Source organism: Centroberyx gerrardi, chromosome 21, assembly GCF_048128805.1.
Source record: "Centroberyx gerrardi isolate f3 chromosome 21, fCenGer3.hap1.cur.20231027, whole genome shotgun sequence".
NCBI lineage: Eukaryota > Metazoa > Chordata > Actinopteri > Beryciformes > Berycidae > Centroberyx > Centroberyx gerrardi.
This window is the reverse complement of record NC_136017.1, coordinates 5,088,405-5,112,748: the sequence shown is the minus strand read 5'-3', so window position 1 is coordinate 5,112,748 and position 24,344 is coordinate 5,088,405. Positions and strand designations below refer to the sequence as shown.

General features: G+C 40.5%; 2 protein-coding genes across 3 annotated transcripts; one reads left to right on the top strand and one right to left on the bottom strand.

Annotated features, from left to right (window-relative positions):
* Positions 1-18,637, top strand: cybb (cytochrome b-245, beta polypeptide (chronic granulomatous disease)). Of its 2 annotated transcripts, XR_013507580.1 has the most exons (14): positions 1-128; positions 783-875; positions 4,792-4,902; positions 5,380-5,464; positions 6,024-6,172; positions 7,965-8,146; positions 9,077-9,209; positions 9,426-9,518; positions 10,704-10,957; positions 11,973-12,135; positions 13,345-13,491; positions 14,758-14,882; positions 17,165-17,377; positions 17,418-18,637. XR_013507580.1 is itself a non-coding variant. In XM_078290991.1 (13 exons), exons 1-13 carry the CDS (start codon positions 84-86, stop codon positions 17,280-17,282), a joined length of 1,698 nt encoding a protein of 565 aa, XP_078147117.1. In that variant the 5' UTR covers positions 1-83; the 3' UTR covers positions 17,283-18,637. The 2 variants fall into 2 exon arrangements, 1 of the variants encoding a protein (XP_078147117.1); XM_078290991.1 differs by having other exon boundaries at positions 17,165-18,637.
* A 1,045-nt stretch (positions 18,638-19,682) lies between these two features.
* Positions 19,683-23,222, bottom strand: LOC139920621 (dynein light chain Tctex-type 3-like). Its single transcript, XM_071910663.2, has 5 exons — positions 23,067-23,222; positions 22,445-22,486; positions 21,848-21,971; positions 21,013-21,090; positions 19,683-20,294 (listed from the first exon to the last, which is right to left on the bottom strand). Exons 1-5 carry the CDS (start codon positions 23,091-23,093, stop codon positions 20,221-20,223), a joined length of 345 nt encoding a protein of 114 aa, XP_071766764.1. The 5' UTR covers positions 23,094-23,222; the 3' UTR covers positions 19,683-20,220.
* Positions 23,223-24,344: the final 1,122 nt, after the last annotated feature.

Here is a 24,344-nt window from a genome sequence, read left to right as displayed (position 1 = left end):
TTCCTGCTTCCTCCTACTTTATCTCTCTCCCTCATTATAACACACTCACACACTCACTCACACACCCAGAAGCACTTTTCACCATGGGGAACTTTGCTGCCAATGAGGGACTATCTATCTTTGTTATTGTGAGTATTTTAGTTGTAATTGCCACAATTTTCTGTTTTAGTCGTCGTGGGGTTGAGAGGTTTTCTGCTGTGTGACTAAATTAGTTGTTTTGTCTGTTTTTTTTCTGTTTGTTGGCTTTTATCTGCATTTATGTCTTGTTAAACCTGTTTGTTAAAGGCAATTTTAAAAAACTGAGTTGATATTGGGTGATTTTGAGTATTTTGGATGACGTATTTTACAAAAATCTGATTTGATTCAGCACAATAAAGCATCTCTGTGAATGAAACTGATGTGATGTGATGAAATTAAGTTATACTTTCATTTTAGAATTTGAGAAATTATTTTTTTTCTTAGGACTTTAGTTTTTTATTAGTCAAACTGAATCAATTTGGCCGTTTATTTTAATTTTGCTGGATTCGCCACAAGAAACTGTCAGAAGACGAACTGATGTGATTTGATGATGCGATTAAATTATACTGGAACTGAATTTGAGAATTTCATAGTTTGAGAAGATTATTTTGTTCATTTTTTCACAATTTCCATTTTTTATTAGTCAAACTGAATTGTTTTGTGTGTCTACTTCATGCTCTGTGAATTAAAACTTTCCACACAGCTTGTTGAAGCACAGTGAAGCCTTGTGAATGAAGCCTGGTGTGTTTGGATGTGTGTTACAGCTGGTATGGCTGGGGATCAACGCGTTCCTGTTCGTCCATTTCTACATGGCCTTCCTGACCGAGAGATGGTTTTACACCAGAGTCCTTCTCGGGGTGAGTCCGTCCCACAGCATCTCTTTCTCATTTCCAGTCCATTTCCAAATATTAAAATCACAACAAAATGGCTTTACATGCTGATAAAACTCTTGAGTGGGCCTGCTGGTTGTACAGTAAATGTGTCCCATAACATCAATACTGCTTTCAAGATTTTTTTTATTGGTTGATTTATTGACTGAAGCCGGAAGGAAATATTATAAATCCGAGCACCATGACTCACTGTGCTGATCTGTTCTGGACTGATAACTGCACTGTTATCAGTCAGTTATTATAACCTACAAACACAGTGCATAAAATAGGCCACGCCCATCGTGGGGGAAACCGCTGCACCACTTTCCATTAACTTTGTGTGACTGAACGCACGTCATTGTCATTATTGCCCAAATTAAACATGCCTAAAAGCTGTTGTGTGGTGGGCTTCACAGCCAATAAACTTAAAAACCATGAATTACAGTTTTTTGGGCTCCCGAGCAAAACAAGAGAGCCGTTAAGAAGAAAAATGTGGATCCAGGTCGTAAAGAGAGAGGCGCTGACAGTGGCTCATGGTAGAAGAGGGGGAAACTTTGGGACCTTGAGACTAAGTACACTTATAATGTGGCCAGTATTTTGTCACTGGTCAGTAATTTACCAGTAATTATCTAGTTATATTCTTATAAGATAACCTGTATGTTAAATGTGTTTAAAAGCTGCATGCTGTCCTAACATTAGGCTGCTACTAAGCTAACATTACTGAGCCAGTTCCTCTCTATAAAACAGATGAGTTGTGTTCATGTGGGTCTCAGGATAGTTTGCTCTGTATTGACTGTCAGTCCAGGGTGCAAAAGTAATGAGAAATCTCACTGACTTGTTAGCTAACATAAGATAGTTAACTTAGCAACAATCCACTTTAATAACCAATGTCACGTCACTTCAGGCCACTGTGTGGGATCATTTATCCAGCTTTATTGAAAAAGGACATTGATGGAGGCCAATTAAGTTCATTTTTCAGTGTACCTTCTCTTCTCTGTTGGAGGCAGGGTGCTGAAATAATTCTTTGACAGACTTGTCTACTCGAAAAACAGGAAAAACCTTGTCAGGCTGTCCATATCTGTTAAGATTTCCTCCTGATCGCCGCTTTTGCCGGTTTGTTAGCGATATTGTTTTCCCCACGGTGGGCGTGGCTTTCGAAGTATGACGCGCTCTGCTGCATGTGTGCCATATTTCAAAAAGTGCCAGTTTCTAAATTCTTTTCAGACCGTACCAGGGTGTACAGTGCATGTTTTTTTTTTTTTGTTTGTTTGTTTCACCAGAAGAGAGAAGGAAGAAGAAAAAGCTCAATCAAAACAGCTCATGAAAGTTGCATGAATATATAAAATGTGTCATTTCAAAAACCAGAACCCAGTGTTTCTCTGTTCCTCAAATTCCTCAGATGTATGTAGAAGTCACCGATGCTACGTCAATCCTGTATTATTAACAACAGACGCTGCAGCCTACTATGCTTTTTTTGTAGGTTACACAGAATTATTACAGCGCAATACGAAAGTCGCAGATTGGAGTTTTAGTTCTGCAAACATTTCTCGGAGGCAGAAATAATCTCATTGTTTGAGTTAAACCTTAATGGGCGGAGCAAAATAAACAGTTTTTCTGGTTAAGTAACGTTAGACTGAAGTCCAGTGGAAAAGACAAGAGGTAAGAGAGGAGGAAGCTAATATTATGAAGCCTAGCGCTCTGCTAACTGAAACAATACAGTCTAGCCATGCTAGCCTATAGCTATCTAGGTAAGCTAGTTAGCTAGCTGCCGACCTTCCAACATTATGAATGCCATGGTCATTAATGAATGAAAAAAGAAGTCATTGCCATTTATATTTTGACCAGTTTCTTCTTTGCCATTCAAGTTTGCCAGTTAGCTAAATTGCGCCAAGAAAAACTGTTTGTTTGTTTTTTGGCTCCGCCCACTGAGGTTTAACTCAGCCAATCAGATTATTTCTGCCTCCGGAGCAGCTCTGCCTCTGAGAAATGTTTTTATCGGCCTAACTAAAACTTAAAAATAACAAAAACTCAAAAATTGAGTTGAAAGAAAAAAAAAATAAAAAAATTTGAATCCTCACACAGCAGCTTCATGCCCTTGTGATGTGTTGTGAGGTAAACATTTACCAACACAGACACAAAAGGATGTAGTATATCCAGCCCTTTGGATGAGCACATATACAGAAACCTGTCTTAGATGTTAGGGGGAAAAGGCACGAGTGTGAGCAGGTAAATCGTTGAGCAGGAAACCTATCACTGTACATTTTGTTGAATTAGACCCACTTCAGACAGCTCAATAATAAATGGTGGCGTCTCAGAGCCGGCAGCCCCCTCCACACCCACACTAATCGGAAACTTATCTGCACCGCCCTGTATCTACACTCAGACCACACCTAGGGAAGGGAAGTAGGGCTGATGTGAGGACCTAAGTTTGCTCTGTGGTCACAGCTGGCTTCATGATAACCTCGATGAACACCATGGGCTGTACAGCTGGCCTGAAACGAGCAGAAGTGAAACCAAGAGGCTCAAACTTTCTGTTGTGTGTTTGGGTGCTTTCTTATATGTGTGTGTGTGTGTGTGTGTGTGTGTGTGTTCTATTTCTGTACTTACGGGACCAAATATCCTCACCAGGATAGAAAGATGAGGGAAGATCCTCCAAAGTGAGGACATTTTGCTGCTCTTCACTTCTTAAAGGGGATATTTCAGGGTTAGGACTTGGTTTAAGGTTAGAAATATTAGGGTTAGGGTAAAAGGTTAAGGTTGGGGCAAATTTAGGGTTAGGGCTTCGGTTTGAGGTTAAGGTTGAAATTAGGATTAGCTTTAGGTTAAGGTTAGGCATGTAGTGGTGAGGGTTAAGGTTAATGGTTAGGGAATGAGTTAGTCAACGAAGTATAGGAATAAAAGTGTGTGTGTGTGTGTGTGTATTCTCTCCAGTTGCATTATTACTTCTCTCAGTGACTGGTAATGTAACAGGACTAAAGTAATAGTATTACCAGTGATGTAGTGTTAAATTGAGGTTGGTAAACTGTGATCTCCAGTCAGTGACCATCTTGTGGCAAAAACCACATTATGAATCAGCAATACTTTCTGAGATGTAGCTATTAGCTAATTTATGCTTATTTACTTTTTTTTTTTTACATTGCTGTATACAATGAATTTAGGTCATAAAGTCACAGACTGGAGTTTCAGTACAAATATTTCTCAGAGGCAGAGCTGCTCTGAATGCAGAAATAATCTGATTGGTTGAGCCAAAGAACCTCAGTTTTTCAGGCTAAGTAACATTAGACGTCCAGAGAAAAAGACAAGAGGTAAGAGAGGAGGAAGCTAATATTATGAAGCCTAGCGCTCTGCTACTAGCTGAAAACATACAATCTATCCATACTAAGTTATCTAGGTTAGCTAGTTAGCCTAGCTGACCTTCAAGCTCAAACTAGCCATACTAGCCTACAGCTATCTAGTTAGCTAGCTGCTGGCCTTCAACATCATGAATGCCATAATCATGAATGAATTTATATTTTTTATTTAGATTTTCCCCTTTTTGCCATTTAAGTTTGCCGGCTTGCTAACTTCCCCTGCGAAAAACAGTGGTTCTTTGGCTCCGCCCACTGAAGTTTAACTCAACCAATCAGATTATTTCTGCCTCCAGAGCAGCTCTGTGTCTGAGAAATATTTGCATAACTAAAACTCCAATCTGCATCAGTCTAATAAGGTGATAAACTCTATGCTGTAAATAAAATGTGGGGGTACCCTCCACTACATCCCTGAGTATTACTTTTGAAATGAGTACTAACAAGTAGTATATTACATTTTTAATAACAAGCCCAACTCACAATGTCCCTCTCTCTCCCTCTCTCTCTCTCTCTCTCTCTCTCTCTCTCCCCCTCTCTCTCTCTCTCTCTCTCTGCAGCATGCTCTCTCCTGGGCCCGAGCGCCCGCTGCCTGCCTCAACTTCAACTGTATGCTGATTCTGCTGCCGGTTTGCCGAAACCTCCTCTCCTTCCTGCGCGGCACCATCCAGGTATTGGAAGAACTGGATTTGTGAGAATGAAGGTTTTATTCCTAAACGCTATAGGCTTCATTTTGGAAAATTGACCATTAGCTGAAGTTAATCATAGAGATATTGAATGATGAGATATTGAATGATGATTCAATATCTCTATGATGCAGAGAATCCAGCCTGTAAAATCATTTTGGGCTATCAATCATTTTTTAAGTGTAGATGTTAAAGTGTAGGTTTATTTAAATGGTGGATATTTGATTGTGAATTAAACTCTATATACCCTTTATACACTTCTACGCATGCACACACCAATATATATACACACACACACACACACACACTATGTATCAATTTTAAAAAAACAACAACAACGCATTCAGAGATTTACCATTCATTGATCTCATCAGTAAAACTTAACACACACTGGAAATTTTGCTTCAGTTTCTCATCACTGGTCATTCTGCCAATATCTGAACATGCTGTCCTCGTCTCCAGTGCTGCAGCCGTACAGCAGCCCGCCAACTGGACCGAAACATCACTTTTCACAAACTGGTGGCTTACATGATCGCCTTCCACACAGGTAGATTTTTCATTTTCTGCCTTGCCTGTGTTTGCAATGAACAAAACACGCTCAGTGTGGCTGCTCAGTGAAGACGGCTCATTTGTTTTCAGGTCTTTTGCGCCTCACTTTGTCATTCTTTGGATTTTTGAGTTGAGCACCTCCAGTCTCTGTTAGTCTTGCTCTATACGTCATCAATTTGTGCATGCAAACATAACATGGAATATGTTAATTTGGGGGTTGTGAATTAATTTCTGATGATATTGAACTACTCCTCATTTTGCTGGGGACCTGCTATAACTCTTGTAAGGACCCCTGGGGGTCCCCGAACCCCAGATTGTGAACCAATTCATTCATTATATTGACCCTCATCATTAACTAAACTTCATCCCTTACTATCACTCCACTTAAATCACTTTACATCAGTTACAGTTACGAAATTATTATTACTTTCTCCAGTCATAGCAAGTATTTGGCAGCTTAATGGATCTCCTGTGATGTTTAACACTTGATTGAAATATCTTTTGACTATTCAAAGTCACTGTCTTGTAATACGTCTGTCCTTTCTCACCTGTGGTAGCGATCCACATCGGAGCCCACTTGTTTAACTTTGAGTGGTTCATGGACGCCCAGCTGAATCGCAACAGCAGCCTGCTGCCCTTCGTCCTGTCTGAGATCGGCAACGGAGACAACGCCTCCTACCTGAACCCCATCCGGTCCGACCAGACTGTGAGTAACCTGTTGAGACTCTGTTGTCTTCCTCTGAGTCGCTTTGGATGAGAGCAATAGATAGGTGCGTAAAGGAGAATAACACTCAAAATTCATATAGCGTTCTGTGTTGTGGAAAAACCACACAACTGCACGTTTTTTCTTTTTTTTTTTACTTGAACTGCAAGTTGACACGGTCATTTATGTGTGTTTATGAGTGAGTTGGATGCCTCTCAGGATGTCAAAACCTGTTGAAAATGCATTGTAAAAGTTAGAAATTTCATGAGATAATAGTGGTATTACTTTATTCCTGAAAAACGTCTTTTTTACAGATATAATGTATGTCTTTTGTCAGCAGTAATGCGTTATTGAAATGGCGTAAGGAGTCCAAATTTATTTCTCCAAACTTTCTCCAAAGGCCAGAAACCAGAGAACTACAACTTGGACCTTTTTGGTCATCAAAATTTGAGCATTGTTCATATTCCCAAATACTACTTGGGCTGTCCCAGACAGGAGGAATAACCTATATATATATATAACCTATATTAAGTTTAAAATTGAGTGGTGTTCTCCTTTAAAGTGGTAAAATCCCTGTGAGGAGCAGTGAGAAATATTCCTGCACCTTCTTATGTTTTGAAGCTCCATCAATTAGGTTAATCACTGATAACAGCAATAGCTATTAGGGTTCAACTGATATGGGTTTTTGAAGACCAATACCAATATTTTTGGATTGAAGCTGCTGGTGGGCAACATTGACTGGCTGATAGCTGATTTTTATTGAAAGGCCAATATCGGCCCAATATGTCTGCAAACTGATGTATCGCTCTCACCCTGCATTACTAGCAGGCGGTATGTGCATACGTTCATACTGTACAACAGGGAGAGAAACTACGCAAAAAGTGACATTTTGTACATGAGGGAAGTTAGCTAATAGCCGTGACCTATTGCAGGAGCATATGGTTAACATGGGAATGACCATGCAACAGTTTGAGAGGAAATCCCCATGACCCGGCCCGCTCCGTGACTCACCAGCTGGCTGCTCTGGAAAAACATAGTGTGTCAACACGCTGTACTGTTGTCTCCTACAGAGTTAGTCTGAAACTGAAAGTTGCATGGTCCAAGTTTAACTATGTTTTTCGTTCCAAAATGCGACATCCACCATTTGTAAAAAGTGAGAATGGCCCCATACAAAATGCTAAATAGAATTCAATAACATTGTAAGTAAAAGTGAATAATCTGATGAGGTGGATTTGTCTCCAGATTTAGGTTACCATGATACAGGGAACTGTCTTGTCTTTAGCGTTAGCTCTTTTAGTGCTAGCTAGTCTCTGAGTTGCAGCTTGAGAAGAGTCAAACTGAGCAAACCAGAACAAACTGTTGGTTTTTGACTTTGTTAGCTAACTAACCAGCAAGATAATTTGGTAAAGCAACATCGACTGCTAGCTACATTAGCTACAGGACAAATCAGATGTGATAACAAGACAGTGATCGCTTGCTGATGCTTAGCTAGCTACTTAACAAGCTGACATCACCAAAAACAAAACACAATAGATTTGATGTCAATGGCAAAATGATCAGTTCTCAGTCACAAACAGCACAGAAATTAACAATCTATAGCCTACTCCATACTGTTTAGGCAGCCAAGTCCTTGAGAAATGTGATCAGCTGTTGCTAGCCATTGTTGCCCAAGAGCTTTGGACCTCCACTATGGCCGCCAGAAGACGCATTAAGCCTGACAGCCTGAGCGTGAAGTGTAAACACAATGAAGAAGCTGATACTAACAGTTTAGATCTTCTTTCCCCCCTGGGTGCAGAACCCCACCATCGTCATGTTCACCACCATCGCCGGGCTGACGGGCGTGGCCATCACTCTGGCCCTCATCCTCATCATCACTTCCTCCATGGAGGTCATCCGCCGCTCCTACTTCGAGGTCTTCTGGTACACCCACCACCTGTTTGTCATCTTCTTCATCGGCCTGGTGTTCCACGGCTTTGGGTGAGTCGGCACAGCGAGGCTTTTTGTTCCCTGTGTTCATTTGTTTCTGAGGAAAGCCTAGTAGATGTTCCACAGCCAAAGGTCGCAGGTTCGATGCTCTGCAGCTGCTAATCTGTCCTGTTGAAGTGTCTTTGAGCAAGACACAGAATCCCTGCCTGCTCACTGATTGTAAGTTGTTTTGAATAAATGCGTCAGCTAAATACCAATTTCCAGTGTTGAGGAAGCTTCGAAAGTCTATAGTTTTACAAGCTACTTCACATTGGAAGAAGTTGAACGACAACAAAGATCCCCTTAAGAGAAATATAGTTTTGTTAACTATAGCTACATAGACAAAGTTGTTCAATACAACTTGAAAATGAAAAAATGTTTCTACATCTGCAATGTTATATAATACAAAACACATGACTGCAAAAAATACCACTGATTAGGAGATTACTGCATTAAAAAATGTGTAAAGTGCAAAGAACATTGAGTGTGTTTTTAATACCCAAGCTCCGAAACTAGTCAGCAAATCTTTTATTTTACAGCCAAAAACAGTGACAAAAAATAATACTAATAAAAATTTTGTTTAACTATCACCAAGCTAATTAAGCAAAATGAAATTACTGGGCAGAAAGGCAAGGCAAATTCAATGTGCTTCAAATAAAACACAAAAAATTACATAAAGAGATAAAATAAGAGATAAAATAGGTATTAAAAAGAAAGAAGGAATCCTTATACTAGTTCAATTACATGAAGTGAATCTACTCTCCAACACTGATAATTCCTGGTTGTATTGTTGTATTGAGGCCCTGTTTCCCCCAAAGCAACAGTACTTTCTTCTTACTTAAAACACTTCAGTCTTCTGTCCTCGGTGTTCAGGTTTATTCAGCCTCTTGCTCATCAGTATTTCATCAGTTCTTCCACCCTGTGTTGTGTTTCTGACCACAGGCGGATCGTGCGAGGACAGACGCTGGTCAGTCTGACGCAGCACGACCCGCAGCAGTGTGCCAGCCAGTTTGAAAACTGGGGGGAAAACGGCACCAACTGTCCTGTACCCAAATTTGCTGGAAACCCCCCGATGGTAAGATAAGAAGACAAGACCGCACACCCATAGTTCTGATCTTCATAAATAATGGATGAGAAGTGTTTTATTTGATTGCTTTTCATCATATATTTGTATTTTTGCAACCTGAGTTTTTAGTTTAGTTATTGCTAGTTGTTTACTGCTATTGACAAATATAGTGAGTATTAGTATTCTACTTTATTCTAATGAAATGTATATATTCCTTTTCCTCAGACCTGGAAGTGGGTGGTGGGTCCGATGATCCTGTATGTGTGTGAGCGGCTGGTCCGCTTCTACCGCGCCCATCAGAAAGTGGTCATCACCAAGGTGGGTGTTTCACCCAGCGGGAGAGAGGCAGGCATGTGGCAGGGTGGCCTACTGGTTACAGACACTGTCCTGTAATGGAAAGGCAGAAGGATTGAGCCCCATAACTGCCGACGTAATTTAAATTAGCTTCATTTGAAAAGAATGTAAATGTAATGAGATTAGGGTCAGCTGAGCCATTGGCCAAACTAGACTAGTGACACATTTTACCCCATGATCACCATGCACATTTTTTAAACTGATATATAATAAAGCTTCAAGCATATCTACTTCCATTTAGAGGCATAAATGATGACATCTTCACTATATGAAATCACCTGACATAACAAAAGTCACATTTTTTGACCTGGCTCAGTTATCGCTCTCTCCATGTGATCTCCTCCATCACAGATTCAGAGAAATTAATTATTCTTCCTAAATCTGTTATCACACGATTCATTATTATTACAACTAGGGTTCAACCAACATGAGTTTCTGAAAGCCGATACTGACCGATATTTGTGGATTGAAGCTGCTGATATCCAATATTTTGTGCTGATATTCTGTATATTTAAATTTGACAATTTCCATGCCAGTATTGAGTGTTTCCCCCAGAATTATATTCTTGTCCGGGTGGAAAAGCCTCTGAAACAGCATTTAGACTATAATGTGGCACTAAAACTCTCCATTGAAACCAAGGCTGTAATGAAATTCTCAGGTCAGCAGCTCTTTAAGGCAGAGAGTAAAGTTATTTAATCCAGTATTTAGTCTTAAAATCTTATTTTTCTTAAAATGAATGAAAAAACCCGCCAGTGGGCTGAGAGAATTTCACTTGTTTCCAATGCAAGTTGACTTTTTTCAATAATTTTCTTGAATCAAGTGTCATTTTCTTGATACTAGTGGAGTGATTTGCCTCATCCTGCCTTGTTTCAAGACACTGACACTTGTTTTTTTTTTTTAGAAAATTCCTGAAACAAGTAAAAGTGCATAAGAAACAAGTGGAATTATCTCACCTAATTGGCAAGATTTTAAGACTGAATACAGGCTTGAATGACATTTTTTGCCGTGTGAAGCTGTTGAGTAAAATCATATCTTCACCTCCATCATATGCGAAGCACGACATTTATCTGATTTTTACTATAGGCCACGATAGGCCAATATCAGCCAGTCAGATATATCAATGACCCTAATCATCCCCCTTGACCGCAGGTGGTGATGCATCCCTCCAAGACCCTGGAGCTGCAGATGAAGAGGAAAGGCTTCCGCATGGAGGTGGGCCAGTACGTCTTCATCCAGTGTCCCTCCGTCTCCCGGCTGGAGTGGCACCCCTTCACCCTGACCTCCGCCCCCGAGGAGGACCACTTCAGCGCCCACATCCGCATCGTGGGCGACTGGACGCAGGGCCTGTACGAGGCCTGCGGGGGCGACAAGTCCGACCCCAAGGAGGCCTGGGAGCTGCCCAAGTAAGGAAGGAAGTGTGTCTGAAACTGCTGGTGATTGCGTTTGATTGGTCTCTTTTGAAAAGGAGGCAGCAGGGGGGTCACAGTTGCAGCCAGCAGCAGTTGATTGCGCAGCAGAAAGCAATATAATTCTTCCCCTTTAAAGAGCCAGCGGAGAGGCAGAGGAGGAGAAATCATGCGGCGTGTTGTGAAACTACCGTCGCGGCCATTTGCTGCTGTTTTGTCAGTTGCTTGCTTACGTTTAGGTTGTATTTGTTGGCTAACGGTGGAAACAGAGAGTTTGGAGTTTGTGCCTTGTTCTGAAACACAACAGCAGAACAGACATTTCACAATTCTAGACACAATTCTAGATGTGGTAGACCCAAGTTGGCCTTTAATTTAATTCATTCCTTTCTTTTAATTTTTGAAGTTTGTTCATAAAGATACCAAAGATCTGATGGTATGGGATCACATCTCTCAGTGTCCGCACTTAGAAATGAATTGGAATCGAATGGCCATCTTGCTGGTGGTTGTATTTACTAAAATCTGTCTGCATTACTTTTTCCCCACTCTGTCTCGGAATTGATCATATGTGCATAATGTAATCGGATTCATCGGATGATAAAAATCGCAAAGGTCATAGCAATATATGTAAAATAAAGTATAGATTCATGTAAATATTAAGTATAGAAGAGTATATTATAGAGAGAAAATACAGTAAAAGATATCAAAAGAAAACTAGAGGAGTATGCTGATGCATCATATGAAAACAGGTTTTTGTTTTTTTACTAATTGTCTCTCTCTCTCTCTCTCTCCCCCCCTCTCTCTCTCTGCCCTCTCTCCCCCCTCTCTTTCTCTCTCTCTCTCTCTCTCTCTCTCTCTCTCTCTCCCTCTCTCTCTCTCTGTCTCTCTCTCTGCCCTCTCCCCCCCCCCTCCCCCCTCCCTCTCCCTCTCTCTCTCTCTCTCTCTGCCCTCTCTCTCTGCCCTCTCTCTCTCTCCCCCCCTCTCTCCCTCTCCCCCCCTCTCCCTCTCTCTGCAGGGTGGCCATCGACGGCCCGTTTGGAACAGCCAGTGAGGATGTGTTTCGGTATGAGGTCGTCATGCTGGTGGGAGCCGGGATCGGCGTCACTCCTTTCGCCTCCACCCTCAAGTCTGTGTGGTACAAACACATCCAGAACAACCAGGAGGTCTTCACCAAAAAGGTGAGAGAGACCAAGAGGGTGAAGTTAGTAGTCAGTGATTTATTCGGAAGCTCTTCATTAAAAGAAACGCCCGGTGTTCACGATAAGCTGGGTGCAGGATTCCCGCAGGCCTTGAAAATCCTTCAGAGTTTGTGGATTTCAGAAAAGTAAAACAAGGCCTTCAAAGTTTTTTTAAAATGAATGGATGGAGGGAGATTTGCGTTGATTTCATCAGGATTTCTTGACTTGACAAGATCATAATCATCTGTTAAGTCTAATTTTGACCAATGTCATGTCTTACCCCAAAACATGCCAACTTTGAGGTCTTGAATGTCACGAAACAAGACCTTGAAAGTCTTTGAAAAGTCCTTAAATTTGCTGTCCTAGTGAGTGTGGGAACCCTGTGTGTGGATACCTTGCAGAATGATATGTATAGAGTGATATGTACAATTTACTGTCTATTAAGGACCGATATGGATTTTTGAAGGCCAATATGATACCAATATTTTTGGATTGAAGCTGCTGATAGTCAATATTTTGTGCGAAAACTCAGTAACTAAATTAACTAAATTAAATTTGACCATTTTACTGCCAAAATTGCCAAAAATGTACAAATTTTATCCTCTGTCAGGGTGGAAAAACCCCTGAAGCCACTATGAGACACTAAAACTTTTACTTTAACTTTTACTTAAGTACGTTTTTGCTGAAGTATTGTTCTTAGCTACATTTTAAATCCCATCCATTACAGAGTATTAATTTTGTGTCTCTTCATCAGCAACAGAAACTGGACAATCGTAAATTGATAAATTGTAGAGCCATTCACAGTGAACGGTCAGTCAGCAAGAGAAGAGAAGAGTAATCTGTCTTTACTTTGTGCACTTTATTTTGTCATTTCTAATTTTTCCATTTAAAAGAATCTAGTTTGAAGTTTGTCCTCTCGTTTTTTTAAGAATCACATGGAAAAGATCACAGCTAACAACATTCTCTTTTCTAAAAAGCAACTTTTACTCTGAGGACATTTGAAATGAGACACTTTTAAGCTACTTTTTAATCTTTTACACCGGTACTTTTACTTCTACTTAAGTAAAATATCAGCAAAGCAACAGTAGTTTTACTTCAGTAGGACATTCTAGGACTCCACCTCTGGCTGTCGGTATGTTTCTGCACCAGTGTCACCAGACGTTTCCTGCACATTTAATGCACTGGGTGAATAAAGTGACTCTCCTCCAGATCTACTTCTACTGGCTGTGCCCGGAGACGCAGGCCTTCGAGTGGTTTGCGGACCTGCTGCAGTCCCTGGAGGGCCAGATGGCGGAGAAGGGCATGACCGACGTCCTCAGCTACAACATCTACCTCACCCGCTGGAAGGAGGCCGAGGTACGAGGCAGACGCAGCACGGGGCCGTTAATATAGAGTACAGAGTTCAAGTCACAGTGAAACAGTATTTTGAAAGCATCTCGGTTCCTTAATTTGATGTATTTCCTTTTAAAACAGGATGTAGGGGCGAGACATAACGCAGGGACGGATCATTCAAAAGTGTAAACCAATGGGAGATCAGTTAGGGAGAGAAAGGCAGTGTGATTGGATGGGAGCGGCGGGACTGTTAAAAAGGCGAAAGGTGACTCTATGGCCCAATCTCAAACCAGCAACCGGGGGAGGGGGACGCCCTCGCCACTCTACCGGAAGAATTGGAAGCAGTCATCACCATGGCAACCGATAGAAGCCCTGCTCGTGCGGCTGCAAATTTTACGAGAGGCAATAATAACAGGTTGCAACACATAACATCCAAAACCATGAGAATGAAATGTGAAGTAAACTGGACTATTTTTGTTTGCATGCATAAAGGCGTTTATGGGTTTGCTACAAGTCAAGCGACCTTAGGGACAAAGTGATATTCTCCTTTTTTAGTTTTAAACTTTGTAAAGTCAGCGTGAGGAAAACAAAGGTGTGTGTGAATGATCAAAAATACTCAAGTACTTGACAAAGTAGATAGGCGGAACTTAACATTTGTCTGGCGTTTCCTCCAGTCTCCTGTTGCAGGTGCGCTTCCTGCCGGCCGACGTTCGAGTTTCTATCGGAGGGTTCGACAGTCCACTTTACACTCCCGCTAATTGGTTTGGGACGGCCCTTAATATGGCGAACCCTCCACGTGCAAACGGAGGGGGGGTGGACAGGGCGAGGGGTTAGGGGCTGGTTTGGGATCGGGCCTGTATGTTGAGAAAATTGTCCGACCTCTTGGGCTGATGAAATCTTTTTTAAAACCCTTTCGAAACGTATTGGGTAAAGTGAAAAATACATTCCCGTCAAGCTAAGCTCGACGCTGGTTTTCTTAGTTCCTGAAAATTTGACACTTTGGAGATACAAGGTTTTCACTCCTATAGGGTTATTCGAAAGCTAACTACATACAAAACTCATTTAAAAACCCACATCTAAAAACCCACATCACATCAGCAATGATTCAGAATAACAATCACATCTAATTGGGAGCCCCAGAAAATGTATATATCATAAGTCAGTTAAGTCCAAGTCGTCGCTGTTCCATCTCTGTTGCCTGACATAAAATGTCATACAGATGTGAGTTGACATCCAGATCTCTCTCTCTCTCTGTCTCTCTCTCTCTCTCTCTCTCTCTCTCTCTCTCAGGCTGCTCACTTCTGGGTTCACCATGAGGCGGAGAACGACCCAATCACAGGCCTCAAACAGAAGACTCTTTACGGCAAACCCAACTGGGACAACGAGTTCACTACGATCGGGAACAAGCACCCAGGGTGAGGCTCTCCCTCTCCTCTCTCTCTCTCTACATCACACACAGACTGACTTCAGATAGTTCATGATCTGATCTAGAGCAAGTTTGCAATAAATGGAGGAATGGGACTTTATGAGTGAAATGGAATGTTCCTTGATAAATTATAGAAATAAAAAACATTGAATGTTCTTACTATTTTGCCAGTAAAGGTCTTAAGATAGTCAGTAACTTCAATAGTATTCCATAGTGAGTTTTACTGTCATTTTGTACACTACTACTACCACAACTACTACTACTACTACTGCTTCTACTACTACTACTACTGCTTCTACTACTACTTCTACTACCACAACTACTTCTATTACTACTACTACTACTTATTATTATTATTAAATTATTAAACCTTTATTTAACCAGGTGAGTCCCTTGAGATTAGAAAAAAATAGTAATTTAAAACAAATTTCCTGCATTTCTACACCACCTAACCTCTTGGATTAAGTCAAGAAACAGCAACCCTGTATAATGTTAACCAAAAATGTAAAATGATGTTATATTACTAGATTTCAGCATTGAGGTGCTTACATTCATGATTTTGCATAGGCATACTAACCTAAAAATCTATTATTGGGAATCTTGAGAAAGTTTCAGAGCGACAGACACAGAGCGTCCCCGTAACCATAGTAACTCACTCTCACTCCTGCCTGCGTGCGCACGGCGCGAGAGGAGAGGGAGAGACGCAGAAGAGCCGCTGACTGAGATTACTCTGAGCACCATGCATGGGAATAAACTACAATATAATAGATTTGTGTATATTTCTCTCTATGCAGATGGTCTGAATAACTCTCTGCTGCACGGTGCTGCTCTGTCTCGTCTCGTGCGCTGTCAGTTTCCTCTTTTCGCGCCGCGACGTTATCAGTTATGAATTTGTTTTTCACCGCGTGAGAAAATGGACTTGTGGCGTGAGAGCGTGTGAAAAATGTCAGTTGCGTGAGTCTCACGGTCAGTGCGTGAGAGTTGGCAGCCCTGTGAACTTGCTTGACATTATTATGTATGAAACTGCCAATCAGATTTATTTACTTATTAATCGAAGGTGCCGGCCCACTTTAACCCCTGGTGTTGAGTGAGATATACCCACAAAGGTAAGAGGGGAGCAGACCAAGGATGGACTTATAAATAAATATGTACCAATGAGTAAGTCTGCACAAGGCCAATGAAGGTCACTGAACTCTGACATATAGGGTGCAATGGTGAGTGAGAGCTTGGGCAGAGGCGTGCATCTACAACAGATCACCATCAAGCAAGGGAAGGAATGTAGCCTCAACCAATTTTTTCCTGGCAGCATAGGAAAAGCAGAATTTGTTTCTAAAATAAAAACCTAGCTCAAGCTTCAGTTCCTTTACTAAGTTTTCAATGTGAAGTTTAAAAGTTAAACGATCATCAATTAAAATACCTAGATACTTGTATTGTGACACTAATTCAATCTGACTGCCCTGCAAGGTTACAATGTTAGGAAGAGAAGCGAATGTCTTCCTGGCATTAGGAAACAACATCAATTTAGTTTTTGCAGTTTCAGATCAAACAACCGTGACTCTACAATACCAAAAGCAGACTGCAAATACTCAAGTGACTGAGCGGGTGGCACCACAGCAGTAAATGACAGTATCGTCGGCATAAAAATGAAACTGTGCATTAGGAACATTTTGACCCAGGTTGTTAATATAGATAGTAAACAAAAGTGGACCCAAGACAGAGCCTTGGGGGACCCCTGACGCAACATGTAGTACACTGGAGGAAGTGCCATCAAATTTGACACGCAGGTAATTTTCAAACAGGCCAACAGCCTGCTCAGACAACCCAACACTGAGCAGCCGTTGCTTCAGGATAAGGTGCTCAACTGTATCGAAGGCCTTTGAAAGATCGATAAAAAGAGCGGCACAGGTTTTTTTGTGATCCACTGACTCAATTAAATTAAACTTAATTAAACTACTATTACTGCTCTTACTACTACAACTAATACTACTACTATTACTGCTTCTTCTACTATAACTAATACTACTACTATTACTGCTTCTTCTTCTTCTTCTTCTTCTTCTTCTATTAGTTATAGTAGAAGAAGCAGTAATACTACTACTATTACTGCTTCTTCTACTATAACTAATACTACTACTATTACTGCTACTACTACTACTACTACTACTGCAACTATTACTATTACTACTACTACTGCTACAACTATTACTACTACTATTACTACACAGCTACTACTACTACCAATAATAACACCAGGATTGTGTGTTTCCTCAGGACTAAAGTGGGAGTTTTCCTGTGCGGCCCGGCCCAGCTGGGGAAGGCGTTGGGGAAACAGTGTCTGTCCCATTCAGAAGGCGGAGTGGAGTTCATCTTCAACAAGGAGAACTTCTAAAACCTTCCCACCGCTCTACGAAACACACCAGCACCACGTCGACAGGGAGGAGAGAGGAAACTTTCCCAGCAGGGGGGGGGTCACGGGGTCACGGGGTCGGCCGGTCTGCTGAGACTGACCGCTTATATATTGAAGTCAGGGTTCCTGCATATTGTCCATTTCGAGGTTGCATACTTTTATCGGACGTTAAGATGTACTGTTTGCTGTTGAGGCTGGGAAATATGAAAAATTCCAGTAGTTCTCCAAGTGGGATGGTTTAAAATTTCAGTAGATTCCATTTACTAGACATTAGCTAGTAAACTTAGCATGATAACAAAATGTTTGATCATCTCTTTCACCCTCACCACTGTTTGCAGCAATAAGCCGAAATGCAGTTTTTCTTTTCATCATATAAAGCAACAAAACTCTTCTCACTACTCGATTCTACTCTATTAAAAAGAGTGGGAATCCCTGAATTATACAGTATAATGACTTATAATGACTATTTTACCTAGCAAATACAACCAAAATTGAAAGGACAGGAGATCCACATCGACATAAAACACTTTCCATGCTTCTTTGTACGAGTCCCAAACTTTTCAAGATCCCAAACTCCCCTAATTTATTGTCTATAGTATTCCTGACCTGTGTAGGAACCCTGTTAGTTGAATACATGCATTGCAGTGTTAGGAAGCATTAGTGTTTTCCACAGCTGTCTCTCATGATTAACAAAAAAGAGGCAGACCAAACCCGAACAGCTGTACCCGACTCCTCGGCCGGCCCGGACTCTGCTCTTCTTCTGCCTTTTCTTTCCACAGACGTTTTGCAAGGATTCTTGCTCAAACGTAAGGAAATACCCTGCGGTGCTTTACCACATTACCTTGTTCTCCTTTTGTGTTACATCAATTTAATGAAACTGTTGGTTTCAAAACTATTCTTCCTATTTTTAAAGACATTTCGTTTAGTTGTTTGGGCGGCGGCCTATTTTTTTTTTCCCGAGAAGCAGGCTTGAAACCGGAGGGTCGCTGGTTCAAATCCCCAAACTGGCTGGGGGAAAGACGATGAGAAACGCTCTCATCTCCCTCAACATCTGCTGTCTAAGTGCCGGTGAGCAAGGCACTTCACCCCCTGGCTGCTACAGAGGAGCTTTTCATCAGACTGTGGTTTTACTGGGCAGCTCCCAGTGTGTGAATGTGTTTAATTGAATGAGTGTGAAGGAGCTGCAAAAGAGCAAGTGTGTATCAGCTTTCCCTGGATAAATAAAGGTTACAAATAAAGTTTAGCAGCTGTTAAAGCAGCTGCAAAAACAAACTCCCCAATGCTTATTTTTGTATATTCACTTCACTTAATGCTTCTATATTGTATTGACACAGAATAAAGTGTGTGATATTGGTCCATGTATCTACTTGTGCATTTTTATCATGTCAGTTGTAGATTGAAGTAGATTTAACTTCTTGACAGTTAGGATTTACTGATGGAAAATAATCTTTTCAAGGCTTTCAGATACCAGCATAAATGGAAATCCAAACTTTTTATCTGCTTATCTTTTTACAGCTTCAAAGTGTCTTTTATATTCATCTTTCACATGATTCACATGAAAAGAAAAGCTCCTTGCCTGAGGGGCGGAAACCACCAAGTCCTGAAGACGGATGCACACAGATACATTTCTCTTGTTGCTTAATGGAAATTAATGAAATGAAACTAAATGTGGTAGTGAAAGTCACATTATAAGTGCAAAGTTATGGTTTTTTTTCTGAGAAGGCAACAAAGGAAGATGAAGGATATTCACCCCCGGATTATGCAATTTGAGTGGGATCATCTACTGTAAAATATAAAATTCCCCTTTTCCATGAATTTATGTGAACTAAGACTAAAGCAGAGCTGTTTTCATGCTTAGTGGTGAATTTTGGCTGAGCAAAGTTTTAAAATTATTTTACAGAAACACTTTCTCTTCTCCATGAGATCAAAGCAGTGAACTGTTTTTAGTTTTCTTGTTTACCGGTCCTCAGCCACTTCCACTATTTTTCTAGCCAACTAGATTTTTTAGAATAGGCAGGTCGTAATTTCCTACCATAAATATGTTGAAACCCAAAAAAAAGGAACAATCAGTTAAATAAATACCATGTTCATGTTTAACTTCCCTGATATTCTGTGATCCAACCAGATAATTTATCTGGACTAGAACTGCAGAAGATGAGAAAATATCACATTTTTTCTTACTTTCCAAACCTCATGGAAATCCTGTAAATCGTGTCAATAGGCCTGGGAAAAAGATTAAAATACCAATACAGGTTTCAAAACTTTCCATGACCCAAAAATGGTTTGTTAATGTTATTTTTCAGCTCAGAAAAGTTGGAAAGCGGTGAACAGTTTGGTTTCCATTATTAGTTTTTAACAAACGACTGAAAGCTGGTGTTTGTTCACAAATCTTCAAGTTTATTGTCTTTCCATCCCGGGACCAACAGCTCTGGTTACAAAATCTGACCCCCTCCTCTCCATAATGACATGCATAACAAACAGATAATGAAGAGATGTGCATTAAACCCTGTGCTTACAGCTGCAGCATGCAGTTTAAGAACATGACTTAGCTGTGAATGACATACAGCGGTTTTCAAAGCACTGCAGCGGAAAGAAAAGATAAATACAAAAACATGAGATTACATGCGTGTGTCTGAACAACCGTCACATTCAGGACCGACTTCAGCTTGACAGAAGAAAAAAAAAAAAAAATACAACTGTTTTCCTTTCTATGTAGCTTCTCCTTGACCTTCCGCAGAATGCTTGAGAGGTCAAAGGTCAAGCTACGAGGAGGAAAGGCAGCTGTATGGATTGTGGACACTGTGGCACTTGGTGGCCCCCTGCTGGTTGCGGGAACACATTGCATTCCTCTTTGGGTGGTAGTGGTTGAGTGTGTGTGTGTGTGTGTGTGTGTGTACATGTGTGTGTGTGTGTGTGTGTCCTACGCTATGGCCACAGCAAACACACTGACCACACAGTACATGGTGCGGCTTTCCCATCTCACGGTGCAGTTACCTGTGAAGAAACAAAACAACACAAGCATTAGAAGAGAGCAAGTACACTCTGTGGAATAGAATAGAATAGAATAGAATAGAATAGATTCATTTCCCCAGAAGCTAATAACAGCTTCCCTGCATTTCAATATCTATATGGAAGTATAGAATATAGAATGGAAGTTCACTGTACTGTGCAGCGTTTTTAGATTTTTTGAATTTATGGATTATTGAAATATAATACAGGGATTTTCCTGTTAAAAACTAGACTACAACATAGATGGCCCCGCCCACAATCGTCCAGATAAGACGACACATCAGCCGAGCTGCTCTCAGTGTGAACGGGCAGTAGGAGTAGGGCTGAACGACTTTGAAAAAATATCTAATTACGATTATTTTGACTGATATTGCAATTGCAATATGATTTGCGATATTAGAGGGAATGATAATTTTTACATCATTATTCTCATTTTCATTGAAAAACGTATTAAAATGATTATAGTGTGATTTTTGCGGGGATCTGTACCAAACAAAGATGTTTTCTTAAGTCTGTAGAATATGATGTGTAGGCCAGGACATCTCTGCAGCACGACAATATTTAATTTAAAATGGTATTTTGACACACATTTCGCCTTTAACAAATATTGCGCCTCCTGTGATTTGAAAATTGCAGTAGGCCATATTGCGATTTCAATAAAATTTTGATTAATTGTTCAGCCCTAAGTAGGAGCGCTGCTTACCGTCCATGGCGGTGTCCCAGTAGCAGGAGTTGGCCGTGTGGAGGCCGGCGCCGCTTTTCTGCATCACAGCACAGGTCACTGTACAGGAAACAGACACAGTCACACTGCAGCACACAGGATGCAAACACATTTTACATACAATCACAAAGACAAACACACACATACGAGCAGTTAATCAGATAAGCTTACGATCACACCTACAGTTTGTTTTCTTTGGTCCAAACCTGAGTGGAAAAGTTGATTTTGCTGCATTTTTGAATTTGGTTCGTTTAGGTTCAGACTCTCCGATTACACGTGAACCAGGGCTTGTAAACAAAAGCCACATGACTCAAGTAGCTTGTTTATTAGACAGAGTTTTGGAAACCTGTCATCCTGCCAGGTTAGAGAGTCAAAACAAATCTGATTCCAGTCCCTGTAATTTTAGCTCAGCATGAAATAGCTGAATATGAGCATCAGTCCAGACTTTGTTTTGTTCTGCTAGGCTTTCCAAGCAGGAGGAACTGCTGGCTATCAGATGTCAACATCCGTCTCCTTCTACCCATAATCCCTTGTGTTTTGGGATGGTTTCCTGTAGTCGGTTGGATTACCTTCTCACGCATAACGAACCGCACCGCAGTTTTCTTGTTAGAGGACTGAGACTCACTAATGGAACTTTTTTCCTAAAAGTAAAAACTTCAAAGACAACTTCCTAAGCAAGATGTGCTCAATCCCTGGCATAAAAATCAAGTTAAATGTTAGATCAAATCTTCCGTGAATACATTGTCTATATGCTGAAAAAGATCCCTGAGACACACACACACACACACACACACACACACACACACACACAACATACCAATGTACTTGTAATGCTTCCCCTGTTTGACCAGCTGTGTGAGGGAAAGCTCCACAATACTTGCTGTCCATTTGTTCACCAGACTTTGGCTGTAGTCGACTCCACCTATGATGTTCTCAATACACTGAGAGAGAGAGAGACACACACACACACACACACACACACACACACACAGAAGAGCATTAGATAACAGTGCAGTATTATTTACAGTCATGTGGTAGTCACTGGTTGCTGCATTCTCCCAAGGGGACTGGATCACAGAGCAAAACACTTCACAGGGTATTCCCATAAAAGCTGCTGGAGAATAGAGTAGAATAGAATAGAATGCAGAATACAACAGAATAGAATAGAGTTTTATGACATTTTTTTTTTTATTATTGTATCCCCTTTTCTTTAACTTCCAACTTTTCTGAGGAAATGAAGAGTTTAATTCCAAAACAAGCTGTCCAACATTTGAAAAAAATTAACGTCCTTGGTTGACAGATTTTCACATCACATTCAAATGATGATATGGGATTGTTATTGTCAGTGTTTGCTAACAAACTATTTCTGCAGAGTTGGAAGTACATAATCGTACAGATTTGGCTGATATGTTACCTCCTTGACAGTGTTTTCTGCTTCCTCAGGGTTGAATGAGCCCTGCAAATGGGAAACAACAAACAGACGAGTCCATTAAAGTTTTCCACAACTCAAACACCTTACTGTTAGCTAAAACAGCTTTCTCTACAGGCTCTGGCTAAATGGATTGGATCAAAGCTGAACTGTAATGCAATGGTACAACAGAATGAGTCGATGTTTAAAAGACAGTAATGCTATAATACATTTTAGACAAAATTGTAAGAATATTATAGTGATCCTACAGGAGATAAGGATAACATTATATATGATAAGGTCACTATAAACCCCCCATTAAGTACCACAGACACACTTTAGTCCCTGGAATATTTTAGGAATATCACTGATGCCATAGGAGATACAAACACCACTAAATACGATAAAGTCACAATAAACCCCGATTGAGTACCACAGACACACTATAAATCCCTGTAGGAATATATATTAATATTATAGTGAATTTTCTCCCTGGCAGACAGCGTTATAATCACTCATACCCCAAATAATTATGCTAACATAGGAGTGGCTAGCTAGCTAGCTAGCTAACTAGCATTGTTGTTATTATTAAGAAGATAAATCAAAGACAGTCAGTTCAGGGTCAAACCTCGTTGCCGTGATGATATTCCTCCATTCTTGCTGTCCACCGCCGGTACAAGCTGGGAGTTTTTAGGTCTTAGTTTTCCAGTAGAAAAATAAATAAAAACAACCGACTTGCTGTTTGGAAAAATACTGTCATGCACTGAACTTCCTGCTGGTTGTCAAACGGCGTCAACGACCGCTAGCTAAGAGGAAACACAGCCAGAGGAGCGAGGCTTTTAGCTAGATGCTGCCGCCTGCCGGTAGGAGATACCTTTCTTTTTAAATGTATTTTCCACTTTTATTTGATGATTTTAAGTGTTAAAAGCTAGAATATTAAACGAACTTAAACGCGTATTACTTAAACGAGCGTTACTGTGTGAAACCACGCCATGTTATAACCTCTACACATCACTTTGTCCGAGTAAATTTGGGGCAAAAACCAATTTCAGCCTCAAAGTCAATTAAACACTTTCCAAATAGATGAAACCATGGCTTAATTACTATGTAAGAAAACCAAATTCATAGTCATAATTCCTAGTAAGTATACAATTGAACTTGTTGGGTTATTGCAAAAATAAATCTTTAGGCATATTCCCATGATGTCATATGCATTTCCTACCAATATGGCTCTTTACAATACACACAGCTCATTGGCTGTTTGTCATTTGACTGTAATCACCTGTTAATTTATTACAATCACCTGTTATTTTCCTACCAAGATGGCTGTGTGGTGACGTAAGAGAATACTATGAATACTTACAAGATGTTTCTTGAATTCATGGGTAACAGAGAAGGTGTTTAGAAGAAAGCGGAGCCTAATTTCTAACAATTATGCTGTTATACTATGATGTAGTTACTTGAACTGATGAGAACTACCAGGGGTGATTAAAGTAATTCAGCTGTGCAGCTTTCTAATGATTAAATACCCAGTAAATCTCCAGGAGACTGTAAAATGAATGGTTCAGGTTATCTGCAGGTTTCAGAAAGCCAGATTTAAGCCTGTTTAAGACCCTGCTACCTGGAACTGATTTAAGAATTTAAAAACGCAGGAGCTGAAATCACTCACCCTACACCCTAAAAGCCTATTAAGAAGTATTGAAATGACCTGGCATAAGAAGAACCTGTGGACTGACAACTTCACTCTGATGGGAAGGGTCAAAGTTCACCAGCTTTATATCAGGCAGGGATGTCCTAAATAATGCCTGATTATTAATCCAAGTATTCAAACAACTCTTGCAATGTAAAAAAAAAGTGCAAAAATGCAGAAGATCAAACAGGAGGTGAAAAGCTTTATATCAAAACT

Coding starts and splice junctions, on each gene's coding strand:
- cybb (XM_078290991.1), top strand. CDS start 84: ATGGGGAACTTTGCTGCCAATGAGGGACTATCTATCTTTGTTATT. Junction 9,519..10,703: donor AGAAAGTGGTCATCACCAAG/GTGGGTGTTTCA, acceptor CCTTGACCGCAG/GTGGTGATGCATCCCTCCAA. Junction 14,883..17,164: donor ATCGGGAACAAGCACCCAGG/GTGAGGCTCTCC, acceptor GTGTTTCCTCAG/GACTAAAGTGGGAGTTTTCC.
- LOC139920621 (XM_071910663.2), bottom strand. CDS start 23,093: ATGGAGGAATATCATCACGGCAACGAG. Junction 22,487..23,066: donor AATATCATCACGGCAACGAG/GTTTGACCCTGA, acceptor TCCCATTTGCAG/GGCTCATTCAACCCTGAGGA. Junction 21,091..21,847: donor GAAGCATTACAAGTACATTG/GTATGTTGTGTG, acceptor TTTCCTGTACAG/TGACCTGTGCTGTGATGCAG.